Below are 13,711 nucleotides of genomic sequence, written 5' to 3'. Positions count from 1 at the left end.
AATACAATGCAGCGTGTACGAGTATTTGCACATGTATAAGAAACGGATGGCGGTAACAAAAATTCTAAATTATACAGCACAAGTTGCAGCAATGCATGAGCATAAGTTAAATTACCTGCATACCGCCGTTTCCTCAAACTGTGTGTTCATAACTGGCACTGGGAGGATCGCAGTTCCACCACTGCGAGGAGGCCCAGGTCTCTGCGCGACATACGCTGCAAGAATGTCCAGCGTGGTCGGCGCCGCGCAGTGACCTAACGGGCGTTATTGGGATGGACCTCTAGTTGCCGGTCGTGGTCGACCACATGATCGGCAGCGAGAGGTCAAGAGCAGCGTTTAACTCCTTCTGCGAGATTGTGATAACGCAGAAGGAGGCAGCGGTGGGGGAGAGGGAAGCCGACCCCCTCACCGCCAGGAGGTTAGCATCGGCGGGGCAACCCCGACGAGGCCGACGGCCCCCTGTAAGGGGCCGCAGACGTAATGGCGGCGGTGGGACTACTTAGTACTTCCACCGCCGCCAAGCGGAGCCGGCCGTTAAGGCGCCCCCGGGGTTGGCAGGTCGCGGGGGGCGAGGTGGAGCAATAATCCCCTCCCCCCCTCTACAAAGATGCGACCTGCCGGTCGACCCCTCTCCTTTTATTTTATAATAGTTCATTTTATTCTATATATATTTTATATTCTATATTATAAATTTTATCTTTATCTCATATTCCCCTTTATTTTGCCCCCCCTTCTTATGTTTGTTGTGTCTTGTCCATTGTATTTATTTACTTATTGTTTGGGATTGGCTGAGTGCGTCAGTCGCGTCGGCTCATTCATCTTTTCTCGATCACGCTATTGGCTGCCTTTCGAGTGACAGCGAGATCTAGGATCGATCAGCGTCTCGCGGAGTCATAGGCCAGCGCCGTCGATATCGATTACGTTCGATTATCGACCCGCGCTAGAGTGATTGGCGGATCGTCCGATCGATCCTCCAATCACGCGCTCGGCGGTTTTCGGCTAACGGTCAGCTGATCGACCGAAAATCACTTCGTTTTCGGTGTTTCTAACGATAACACGTAGTCACGAACATCGCTCTCACTCACACTCGAAAGACATCGCGTCTGCTTGACCGGTTTTTCTAGTGTACTTCTATTCGCGCTCTTTATCGCTTCGTAAAGAACCGTACGCTAAAAAACGGCTACCGCTAATTTACAACAAAACTCTTTATTGTAAAGGTTCATCCACGTACTTCGGGGTGTATGTACATTTCATTTCGCACAAGTTCGTTTGGGAGTCGACGGTCCCCGTTCGGGAAAAATAAAGTGACGTTTTCTGTGAAGTGGTTCGTTCTCCCTTTTCTTGTCCGAAACATTTGGTCCTTCGAGCCGGATTCAGCGCTGCAGCTCCTCTGACAGTATTATCCGTTTAATATTCAAATCTTCTCGTGCTTCAACCTCGTGCTACACAATGGCTGACCTCATCGAACATCATCATACCCTAGCTAGACGGATATCTCGCGTGGTGTCCAATATCAAGAAGAAGAGAAAGGCCAATATCTACCTGGAACTACTTCAGACTGGCCAAAAAATGCTCGATCAACTGTGGGATGACTATCGCCAGGGTGATACAGAGTTGAGATCTGCCGCTAAAATAGACAAGGAACTATTTGAAAGTCGCTATTTCGTTGAGGACGAATACGAGGAGACTCAAGAAGACTATACTGACCAGTACTCACTGCTACAATCATTGATTTCCCAATTCAAGGAATCTGCAACCGAAAAGGGATCAGAAAATTCAAAGCCAACGGTCGTCGAGACCGTTGCACCGAGGTCACGCGCCGTGTTGCCAAAAATGGGTCTTCCCATCTTTGGAGGTCAATACAAGGACTGGCCATCTTTTCGGGATTTATTTACTTCCCTCATCATCAACGATGTGACTCTTTCTCCTGTCGAACGCCTTCATTATTTGAAAGCCTGTATGAAGGGCAGCGCCGCGTCTCTTCTGAAAAACATCAAGACGACCGCTGATAACTTTAAAGTTGCTTGGGAAAAGTTAATAAGTCGATTCGAGAATCGCCGACTTCTGGTACAGGCTCAAATCAGACTACTTGCTTCACTATCTCCGGTCAAAAGGGAATCATCTATCGAATTGCAGCAGCTCTTTGATCAAACGTTCGACGCCATAGATGCCCTCGATAATCTGGATCGACCTGTCACGAACGCCGTCGACTGGGTAGTCGAATTGACCGTCGAAAGGTTGGATACTCAGTCTCATCGTGAGTGGGAAGATTTAGTGAGGCAATCTAAGGAGCTCCCGACTCTAGAGGATCTCCGAACGTTTATCGAAGGGCGCATACAAACCTGTGAGGCGTTAGAGGCTAAACGAAAGTAGCCTGATGAAGCCTCCCTCAACAAGAAATCCTCTTCCAAGGCCTTCAAGGTGCATCAGATATCGAAGGCGAACACTTCATTGCGGAACTGCAGCATCTGTCAAGGGGCGCACTTCGTCCTATTCTGCCCTCAATATAAGGAGAAGGATGCCGTCGAGCGGAAGGAAACGGCAAGTTCTCTGAAGCTTTGTCTAAACTGCCTGGGAAGGCATTCTATTAGTGACTGCAAGTCTGCCAAAAGATGTCAGAAGTGTGATGGGAAGCATCACACGACCATCCACGATGCCGAGTCAACGGGAGCTGTAGTACAGCACATCTCTACTCACGTGAGTCGACCTTCCTCTGTACTTCTCAGTACCGCTCGCGTGACAGTTTCAGGCTCCGGCGGACACGGCTTCCAAGCTCGCTCACTAATAGACCCCGGCAGCGAGGTTTCGCTCATTTCTGAGGCCCTGGCTCAGCGGCTCGGCGTCAAGAGGAGTCAAGCTCGGGTTCCTCTGCTCGGAGTCGGAGGGGCCAAGGCGAAGTTCACGAGAGGAAAATCTACACTGGTCCTCTCCTCTCACTGCGACGGTGACGTCAAATTCCAGATTCCGGTCTACATTATATCTGAGCTCTCTCGCTACAGGCCTCGAAATCTACCTGCTGTCGTCGAGTGGCCGCACGTACAAGGGTTGACCCTTGCTGATCCTGCCTACCATCTTGCTGATCCAGTCGATGTTCTGCTTGGAGCTGATTCTTATAACCTCATACTTCGTGAGGGTGTCAAACGAGGGCCGCCTCATACTCCAGTGGCTCAGGAGACCGCACTTGGCTGGATACTGACGGGAGGAGTCGACTCGGAAGGCGGCGGCGAGGCAGCAGGTAGACTAGAGGTACCAGTACATCACTGTAATGTAGACCGCGAATTAATGGAAATGTTGAGCAGATTCTGGGAACAGGAGGAGATCGACACTTCGATCCCACACACAGCAGACGACCAACGGGCGGAGGAACACTTCGTTACCACTCACCTTCGTCAACCTGATGGCAGATTCTCGGTGCGACTACCATTCAGCAGCGCACCTGAGCTAGGAGACTCCCGTCGCATAGCATTGCGAACTCTGGAGTCTCTAAACGGCAGGTTTCGGCGATCTGCCGAATTCCAGGCAGCCTACACCGAGTTCCTGAAGGCCTACGAAACGCTGGGGCATATGGCAGCGGCGCAACATCCGATTCCGAGCAACGGGTACTACCTCCCTCATCACGGAGTGTTGCGAGAGGCCAGCGCAACGACTAAGTTGCGAGTTGTCTTCAACGGATCCATGCCCTCTTCCAATGGGAAATCCATTAATGACTTCCTTCTCCGAGGTCCTAACCTGCTCCCAAATCTCGCCGACGTCCTGCTAAGGTGGCGTCGGCACGCTTTTGTGTTTTCAGCCGACATCGAGAAGATGTATCGGCAGATACTTGTCCACCCTGAAGATCGGCAATGGCAGCGGATCTTGTGGCAGCCTGAAAAAAGGGGAGGAGTCATTGATTACGAGCTGAGCACCGTCACTTACGGGCTCGCGTGTGCACCCTACCTTGCAATTCGGTGTTTACACCAGCTGGCCAAGGTGGAGGAGCAGCGTTATCCTCGTGGCTCTCGCATAGTACTACGAGACATCTATATGGACGATGTTCTCGCCGGAGCTGACTCCCTTCCTGAGGCAAGGCGACAACAAACGGAACTTCGAGAGCTTCTCATGGCGGGCGGATTCCCACTTCGCAAGTGGGCCTCCAACTCAAGGGGTCTGTTAGACGGACTCTCCAGCGACGAGCGGAAGGGAATCGTTGAATGGGATTCTCCAACCCATCACAGCGTCCTCGGCATAAAATGGCTACCTTCCGCTGACTGTTTTCAGGTTACCGCTGTGACTTCTCTAAAAAACGCAGGGTTCACTAAACGCTCTGTGCTCAGCGGAACAGCCCAGCTGTTCGACCCTCTCGGATGGCTGGCTCCAGTCACCATCGTCGCCAAGGTCCTAATGCAGTCGTTGTGGCTCCTAAAGGTCGACTGGGATACACCGTTGCCAGAAAAGGAGGAGGTGATGTGGCAGCAGTTCCAGCATCAACTCCCTGCACTGCAGACTATTCGAGTCCCGCGATGGCTCGGAACCAATTCTGCCACGCAGCCTCTCGAAATCCATGGGTTCGCTGATGCATCCGAGCGAGCCTACGCAGCCATGGTGTATTCCCGGACCATTAACGCTCAAGGAGTCGTGACAGTCTCCATGATTGTCGCCAAATCCAAGGTGGCTCCCTTGAAGCGGGTGTCTCTGCCCAGATTGGAGCTCTGTGCAGCTTTCCTGCTAGCCAGGCTCGTCGAGCACGTCACTAAGGCGCTCGATTGGCAAGAGGTCGATCTACACCTCTGGTCGGACTCATCCGTGGCACTCAGCTGGATCCGGGGGCATCCTTCTCGCTGGCCGACTTACGTGGCGAATAGGGTGGCTGAAATCCAGAGGATGCTGCCGCTAGCCCAGTGGCACCACGTGAGGAGCGCTGAAAATCCAGCTGATTGCGCTTCTCGAGGCCTGTCTCCCGCTGAGCTTCCCAGGTTCCAACTGTGGTGGCGAGGACCCGAGTGGCTCTCCTCACCAGATCCTCTCCCCGCTGTACCTGCCGAGGAGACAACCCACGAGGACGAGGAACTGAAGGCACATCACGTGACCACCCAGCGGGAGAAAACATCCGGCACGTTAATCGAGCGCTTCTCGAATCTAACGCGCCTGTTTCGAGTCCTGGCCTGGTGTCGTCGCTGGGCCCCTAGAAATCGAAAACCAGAATCAGTTATCACTGCTACCGAAATGCAGGAAGTCAAATTGATTCTCCTGCGCTTGGAGCAGTCCGCTTCATTCTCCGAAGACATCGCCACTCTCCGCAGGAATCAACCCGTGGCAGCTAAAAGCAGATTGGCCAAACTCTGCCCATTCCTGGATGAGGACGGAGTCTTAAGAGTCGGAGGCCGCCTACAAGCTGCCAACCTTGCGTACGACCGGACGCATCCAGCTATTCTCCCTGACGAATCCCCTCTGGCTAAGTTGTGGGTCGACGCTGCTCACAAACGATGCCTGCACGGGGGGACACAGCTTACCCTGGCGACGCTACGCCAGGAGTGCTGGATTCTCAGAGGTCGCCCAATGGTAAAACACTGTATCCACCAATGCACCGTTTGTATTCGCTGGAAAGGGCAAACTGCCCAGCCAAAAATGGGAAACCTCCCACCAGCAAGAATAACACCGTGTCGTCCCTTTTTCAGATCTGGTGTCGATTATGCAGGACCAATACACCTTCGGTCTGGTCGGGGTCGTGGTCACCTCACAGTTAAAGGATACATCGCCGTGTTCATCTGCCTTGTCACCAAGGCCGTGCACCTGGAGGCTGTGTCGGATGGATCGACCGAAACCTTCCTCGCTGCACTACGACGCTTTATCTCACGGCGAGGTCGCTGCCTAGAGCTGTACAGCGACTGCGGACGCAATTTCGTCGGCGCCCATCACGAGCTGCGCTCACTACTCCGAGAATCGACACAACAGGGAGGCGGTCCCTTCGCCGCAGCCTCCAGGGAAGGCATTTCCTGGAAATTCAACCCACCGTCTGCTCCACACTTTGGAGGAATCTGGGAAGCGGCGGTGAAATCCGTTAAGCATCACCTCCGTCGGATCATCGGCGAGCAGCGATTGATCTTTGAGGAGCTGACCACGCTCCTGACTGGCATCGAGGCTTGTTTAAACTCTAGACCTTTACAGCCGTTGTCCGACGACCCTGAGGATCCAGCAGCGCTGACTCCGGGACATTTCCTGATCGGGGAACCGCTCATCGCTCTTCCAGAGCCCAGCCTCGAGGAGCTTCCCGTCTCACGGTTATCTCGATGGCAGTTGATCCAGCAACTTCAGCAGCACTTCTGGAAACGCTGGTCTCGGGAGTATTTGAACACCTTGCAGACCAGAGGCAAGTGGCGTAAAACCAAAATTTCGATAAAGTCAGGATTTCTCTGCCTAGTTAAAAGTGAAATTCTACCTCCTACGCAATGGCCTCTCGCTCGGGTTGTTCACATACACCCTGGACCAGACGGCTAAGTTCGAGTTGCTACTGTCCGTACCTCAACTTCGCAATTTCTTCGTCCAGTACACAAGCTGATTCCTTTGTTAGCCCCTGACGACGAAGAGACGAGTACGGGGAGGGAACACGAGGCTGGACTCTCGAGCGACTCTCCCGATCAGTAGATATTTTCACAAGCACAGAAAGCACGTGTTCGTCATACTTCACTTAATCCAGATTTCATTTTCGATTCACTTACCTCTGTACCACTTTCATCTTCACTGTAAATTCTCATTTCATCATCCATTAGTACACTTCACTTTTACTACGCTTCGTTTTTTTTTGGATACTACACTGGATGCCCTACGTTGCTGGCCCATTCAGCTCACCCAGCATCGCCTGACGTCATCGTCCTCCTGATTGGCCACAGTCTCTAGCCTCTCTAGTATTCAGTTTCGTCATTGGCGGACGAGGCGGGCGGAATGTTTGGGATTGGCTGAGTGCGTCAGTCGCGTCGGCTCATTCATCTTTTCTCGATCACGCTATTGGCTGCCTTTCGAGTGACAGCGAGATCTAGGATCGATCAGCGTCTCGCGGAGTCATAGGCCAGCGCCGTCGATATCGATTACGTTCGATTATCGACCCGCGCTAGAGTGATTGGCGGATCGTCCGATCGATCCTCCAATCACGCGCTCGGCGGTTTTCGGCTAACGGTCAGCTGATCGACCGAAAATCACTTCGTTTTCGGTGTTTCTAACGATAACACGTAGTCACGAACATCGCTCTCACTCACACTCGAAAGACATCGCGTCTGCTTGACCGGTTTTTCTAGTGTACTTCTATTCGCGCTCTTTATCGCTTCGTAAAGAACCGTACGCTAAAAAACGGCTACCGCTAATTTACAACAAAACTCTTTATTGTAAAGGTTCATCCACGTACTTCGGGGTGTATTTACATTTCATTTCGCACAAGTTCGTTTGGGAGTCGACGATCCCCGTTCGGGAAAAATAAAGTGACGTTTTCTGTGAAGTGGTTCGTTCTCCCTTTTCTTGTCCGAAACACTTATTATTATTTATTTATTTATTGTGTTTTATTTTATCTATTGTATCTATACACGTTTTCATTTATTGATTTTATCTTTTATTTTATCATATTTTTAAGTTTTATGCGGGTCGACCAGGGGGTGTGTGACGGGGGGAGGGGACAGACGCGAGCCGGAACTCGCCTCTGTCCCCTCCTTGTCGCGTGCGGAAAAAATACAATGCAGCGTGTACGAGTATTTGCACATGTATAAGAATCCGATGGCGGTAACAAAAATTCTAAATTATACAGCACAAGTTGCAGCAATGCATGAGCATAAGTTAAATTACCTGTATACCGCCGTTTCCTCAAACTGTGTGTTCATAACTGGCACTGGGAGGATCGCAGTTCCACCACTGCGAGGAGGCCCAGGTCTCTGCGCGGCATACGCTGCAAGAATGTCCAGCGTGGTCGGCGCCGCGCAGTGACCTAACGGGCGTTATTGGGATGGACCTCTAGTTGCCGGTCGTGGTCGACCACATGATCGGCAGCGAGAGGTCAAGAGCAGCGTTTGCCTCCTTCTGCGAGATTGTGATAACGCAGAAGGAGGCAGCGGAGAGGGAGAGGGAAGCCGACCCCCTCACCGCCAGGAGGTTAGCATCGGCAGGGCAACCCCGACGAGGCCGACGGCCCCCTGTAAGGGGCCGCAGACGTAATGGCGGCGGTGGGACTACTTAGTACTTCCACCGTCGCCAAGGGTGCCGGCCGTTAAGGCGCCCCCGGGATGGGCAGGTCGCGCGGGGCGAGGTGGAGCAATAATCCCCCCCCCTCTACAAAGATGCAACCTGCTGGTCGACCCCCCTCCTTTTATTTTATAATGCTTCATTTTATTCTATATATATTTTATATTCTATATTATAAATTTTATCTTTATCTCTTTTTCCCCTTTATTTTGCCCCCTTCTTATGTTTGTTGTGTTTTGTCCATTGTATTTATTTACTTAGTATTATTTATTAATTTATTGACTTTTATTTTATCTATTTTATCTATACACGTTTTCATTTATTGATTTTATCTTTTATTTTATCATATTTTTAAGTTTTATGCGGGTCGACCAGGGGGGTGGGACGGGGGAGGGGACAGACGCGAGCCGGAACTCGCCTCTGTCCCCTCCTTGTCGCGTGCGGTAAAAATACAATGCAGCGAGTACGAGTATTTGCACATGTATAAAAATCGGATGGCGCGGTAACAAAAATTCTACATTATACAGCACAAGTTGCAGCAATGCATGCGCATAAGTTAAATTACCTGCATACCGCCGTTTCCTCAAACTGTGTGTTCATAACTGGCACTGGGAGGATCGCAGTGCCACCACTGCGAGGAGGCCCAGGACTCTGCGCGGCATACGCTGGAAGAATGTCCAGCGTGGTCGGCGCCGCGCAGAGACCTAAGGGGCGTTATTGGGATGGACCTCTCGTTGCCGGTCGTGGTCGACCACATGATCGGCAGCGAGAGGTCAAGAGCAGCGTTTGCCTCCTTCTGCGAGATTGTGATAACGCAGAAGGAGGCAGCGGAGAGGGAGAGGGAAGCCGACCCTCTCACCGCCAGGAGGTTAGCATCGGCGGGGCAACCCCGACGAGGCCGACGGCCCCCTGTAAGGGGCCGCAGACGTAATGGCGGCGGTGGGACTACTTAGTACTTCCACCGCCGCCAAGGGGAGCCGGGCGTTAAGGCGCCCCCGGGATGGGCAGGTCGCGCGGGGCGAGGTGGACAATAATCCCCTCCCCCCCTCTACAAAGATGCAACCTGCTGGTCGACCCCCCTCCTTTTAATTTATAATACTTCATTTTATTCTATATATATTTTATATTCTATATTATAAATTTTATCTTTATCTCTTTTTCCCCTTTATTTTGCCCCCCTTCTTATGTTTGTTGTGTTTTGTCCATTGTATTTATTTACTTATTATTATTTATTAATTTATTGACTTTCATTTTATCTATTTTATCTATACACGTTTTCATTTATTGATTTTATCTTTTATTTTATCGTATTTTTAAGTTTTATGCGTGTCGACCAGGGGGGTGGGACGGGGGAGGGGACAGACGCGAGCCGGAACTCGCCTCTGTCCCCTCCTTGTCGCGTGCGGAAAAAATACAATGCAGCGAGTACGAGTATTTGCACATGTATAAAAATCGGATGGCGCGGTAACAAAAATTCTACATTATACAGCACAAGTTGCAGCAATGCATGCGCATAAGTTAAATTACCTGCATACCGCCGTTTCCTCAAACTGTGTGTTCATAACTGGCACTGGGAGGATCGCAGTGCCACCACTGCGAGGAGGCCCAGGACTCTGCGCGGCATACGCTGGAAGAATGTCCAGCGTGGTCGGCGCCGCGCAGAGACCTAAGGGGCGTTATTGGGATGGACCTCTCGTTGCCGGTCGTGGTCGACCACATGATCGGCAGCGAGAGGTCAAGAGCAGCGTTTGCCTCCTTCTGCGAGATTGTGATAACGCAGAAGGAGGCAGCGGAGAGGGAGAGGGAAGCCGACCCTCTCACCGCCAGGAGGTTAGCATCGGCGGGGCAACCCCGACGAGGCCGACGGCCCCCTGTAAGGGGCCGCAGACGTAATGGCGGCGGTGGGACTACTTAGTACTTCCACCGCCGCCAAGGGTAGCCGGCCGTTAAGGCGCCCCCGGGATGGGCAGGTCGCGGGGGGCGAGGTTAAGCAATAATCCCCTCCCCCCTCTACAAAGATGCAACTTGCTGGTCGAACCCCCTCCTTTTATTTTATAATACTTCATTTTATTCTATATATATTTTATATTCTATATTATAAATTTTATCTTTATCTCTTATTCCCCTTTATTTTGCCACCCCCTTCTTATGTTTGTTGTGTCTTGTCCATTGTATTTATTTACTTATTATTATTTATTTATTTATTGACTTTTATTTTATCTATTTCATCTATACACGTTTTCATTTATTGATTTTATCTTTTATTTTATCATATTTTTAAGTTTTATGCGGGTCGACCAGGGGGGGGTGGGACGCGGGGAGGGGACTGACGCGAGCCGGAACTCGCCTCTGTCCCCTCCTTGTCGCGTGCGGCAAAAATACAATGCAGCGAGTACGAGTATTTGCACATGCATAAAAATAGGATGGCGCGGTAACAAAAATTCTACATTATACAGCACAAGTTGCAGCAATGCATGCGCATAAGTTAAATTACCTATATACCGCCGTTTCCTCAAACTGTGTGTTCATAACTGGCACTGGGAGGATCGCAGTGCCACCACTGCGAGGAGGCCCAGGACTCTGCGCGGCATACGCTGGAAGAATGTCCAGCGTGGTCGGCGCCGCGCAGAGACCTAAGGGGCGTTATTGGGATGGACCTCTCGTTGCCGGTCGTGGTCGACCACATGATCGGCAGCGAGAGGTCAAGAGCAGCGTTTGCCTCCTTCTGCGAGATTGTGATAACGCAGAAGGAGGCAGCGGAGAGGGAGAGGGAAGCCGACCCTCTCACCGCCAGGAGGTTAGCATCGGCGGGGCAACCCCGACGAGGCCGACGGCCCCCTGTAAGGGGCCGCAGACGTAATGGCGGCGGTGGGACTACTTAGTACTTCCACCGCCGCCAAGGGTAGCCGGCCGTTAAGGCGCCCCCGGGATGGGCAGGTCGCGGGGGGCGAGGTGAAGCAATAATCCCCTCCCCCCTCTACAAAAAGATGCAACCTGCTGGTCCACCCCCCTCCTTTTATTTTATAATAGTTCATTTTATTCTATATATATTTTATATTCTATATTATAAATTTTATCTTTATCTCTTATTCCCTTTATTTTGCCCCCCCTTCTTATGTTTGTTGTGTCTTGTCCATTGTATTTATTTACTTATTATTTTTTATTTATTTATTGACTTTTATTTTATCTATTTCATCTATACACGTTTTCATTTATTGATTTTATCTTTTATTTTATCATATTTTTAAGTTTTATGCGGGTCGACCAGGGGGGTGGGACTGGGGGAGGGGACAGACGCGAGCCGGAACTCGCCTCTGTCCCCTCCTTGTCGCGTGCGGAAAAAATACAATGCAGCGAGTACGAGTATTTGCACATGTATAAAAATCGGATGGCGCGGTAACAAAAATTCTACATTATACAGCACAAGTTGCAGCAATGCATGCGCATAAGTTAAATTACCTGCATACCGCCGTTTCCTCAAACTGTGTGTTCATAACTGGCACTGGGAGTATCGCAGTGCCACCACTGCGAGGAGGCCCAGGACTCTGCGCGGCATACGCTGGAAGAATGTCTGGCGTGGTCTGCGCCGCGCAGAGACCTAACGGGCGTTATTGGGATGGACCTCTCGTTGCCGGTCGTGGTCGACCACATGATCGGCAGCGAGAGGTCAAGAGCAGCATTTGCCTCCTTCTGCGAGATTGTGATAACGCAAAAGGAGGCAGCGAAGAGGGAGAGGGAAGCCGGCCCCCTCACCGCCAGGAGGTTAGCATCGGCGGGGCAACCCCGACGAGGCCGACGGCCCCCTGTAAGGGGCCGCAGACGTAATGGCGGCGGTGGGACTACTTAGTACTTCCACCGTCGCCAAGGGTGCCGGCCGTTAAGGCGCCCCCGGGATGGGCAGGTCGCGCGGGGCGAGGTGGAGCAATAATCCCCTCCCCCCTCTACAAAGATGCAACCTGCTGGTCGACCCCCCTCCTTTTATTTTATAATGCTTCATTTTATTCTATATATATTTTATATTCTATATTATAAATTTTATCTTTATCTCTTTTTCCCCTTTATTTTGCCCCCCTTCTTATGTTTGTTGTGTTTTGTCCATTGTATTTATTTACTTATTATTATTTATTAATTTATTGACTTTTATTTTATCTATTTTATCTATTCACGTTTTCATTTATTGATTTTATCTTTTATTTTATCATATTTTTAAGTTTTATGCGGGTCGACCAGGGGGGTGGGACGGGGGAGGGGACAGACGCGAGCCGGAACTCGCCTCTGTCCCCTCCTTGTCGCGTGCGGTAAAAATACAATGCAGCGAGTACGAGTATTTGCACATGTATAAAAATCGGATGGCGCGGTAACAAAAATTCTACATTATACAGCACAAGTTGCAGCAATGCATGCGCATAAGTTAAATTACCTGCATACCGCCGTTTCCTCAAACTGTGTGTTCATAACTGGCACTGGGAGGATCGCAGTGCCACCACTGCGAGGAGGCCCAGGACTCTGCGCGGCATACGCTGGAAGAATGTCCAGCGTGGTCGGCGCCGCGCAGAGACCTAAGGGGCGTTATTGGGATGGACCTCTCGTTGCCGGTCGTGGTCGACCACATGATCGGCAGCGAGAGGTCAAGAGCAGCGTTTGCCTCCTTCTGCGAGATTGTGATAACGCAGAAGGAGGCAGCGGAGAGGGAGAGGGAAGCCGACCCTCTCACCGCCAGGAGGTTAGCATCGGCGGGGCAACCCCGACGAGGCCAACGGCCCCCTGTAAGGGGCCGCAGACGTAATGGCGGCGGTGGGACTACTTAGTACTTCCACCGCCGCCAAGGGGAGCCGGGCGTTAAGGCGCCCCCGGGATGGGCAGGTCGCGCGGGGCGAGGTGGACAATAATCCCCTCCCCCCCTCTACAAAGATGCAACCTGCTGGTCGACCCCCCTCCTTTTAATTTATAATACTTCATTTTATTCTATATATATTTTATATTCTATATTATAAATTTTATCTTTATCTCTTTTTCCCCTTTATTTTGCCCCCCTTCTTATGTTTGTTGTGTTTTGTCCATTGTATTTATTTACTTATTATTATTTATTAATTTATTGACTTTCATTTTATCTATTTTATCTATACACGTTTTCATTTATTGATTTTATCTTTTATTTTATCGTATTTTTAAGTTTTATGCGTGTCGACCAGGGGGGTGGGACGGGGGAGGGGACAGACGCGAGCCGGAACTCGCCTCTGTCCCCTCCTTGTCGCGTGCGGAAAAAATACAATGCAGCGAGTACGAGTATTTGCACATGTATAAAAATCGGATGGCGCGGTAACAAAAATTCTACATTATACAGCACAAGTTGCAGCAATGCATGCGCATAAGTTAAATTACCTGCATACCGCCGTTTCCTCAAACTGTGTGTTCATAACTGGCACTGGGAGTATCGCAGTGCCACCACTGCGAGGAGGCCCAGGACTCTGCGCGACATACGCTGGAAGAATGTATAGCGTGGTCTGCGCCG

At 50.8% G+C, this 13,711-nt stretch overlaps 1 protein-coding gene across 1 annotated transcript; it reads left to right on the top strand.

Annotated features, from left to right (window-relative positions):
• The first annotated feature begins 1,449 nt into the window (after positions 1-1,449).
• On the top strand, positions 1,450-6,621 carry LOC143219713 (uncharacterized). Its single transcript, XM_076445587.1, has 3 exons — positions 1,450-2,274; positions 2,374-6,346; positions 6,524-6,621. Exons 1-3 carry the CDS (start codon positions 1,450-1,452, stop codon positions 6,619-6,621), a joined length of 4,896 nt encoding a protein of 1,631 aa, XP_076301702.1.
• Positions 6,622-13,711: the final 7,090 nt, after the last annotated feature.

This window comes from Lasioglossum baleicum, unplaced genomic scaffold (genome assembly GCF_051020765.1).
Source record: "Lasioglossum baleicum unplaced genomic scaffold, iyLasBale1 scaffold0063, whole genome shotgun sequence".
Classification (NCBI taxonomy): domain Eukaryota; kingdom Metazoa; phylum Arthropoda; class Insecta; order Hymenoptera; family Halictidae; genus Lasioglossum; species Lasioglossum baleicum.
Note: the sequence above shows the minus strand (reverse complement) of the source record. Positions and strands in the feature narration are given on the sequence as shown.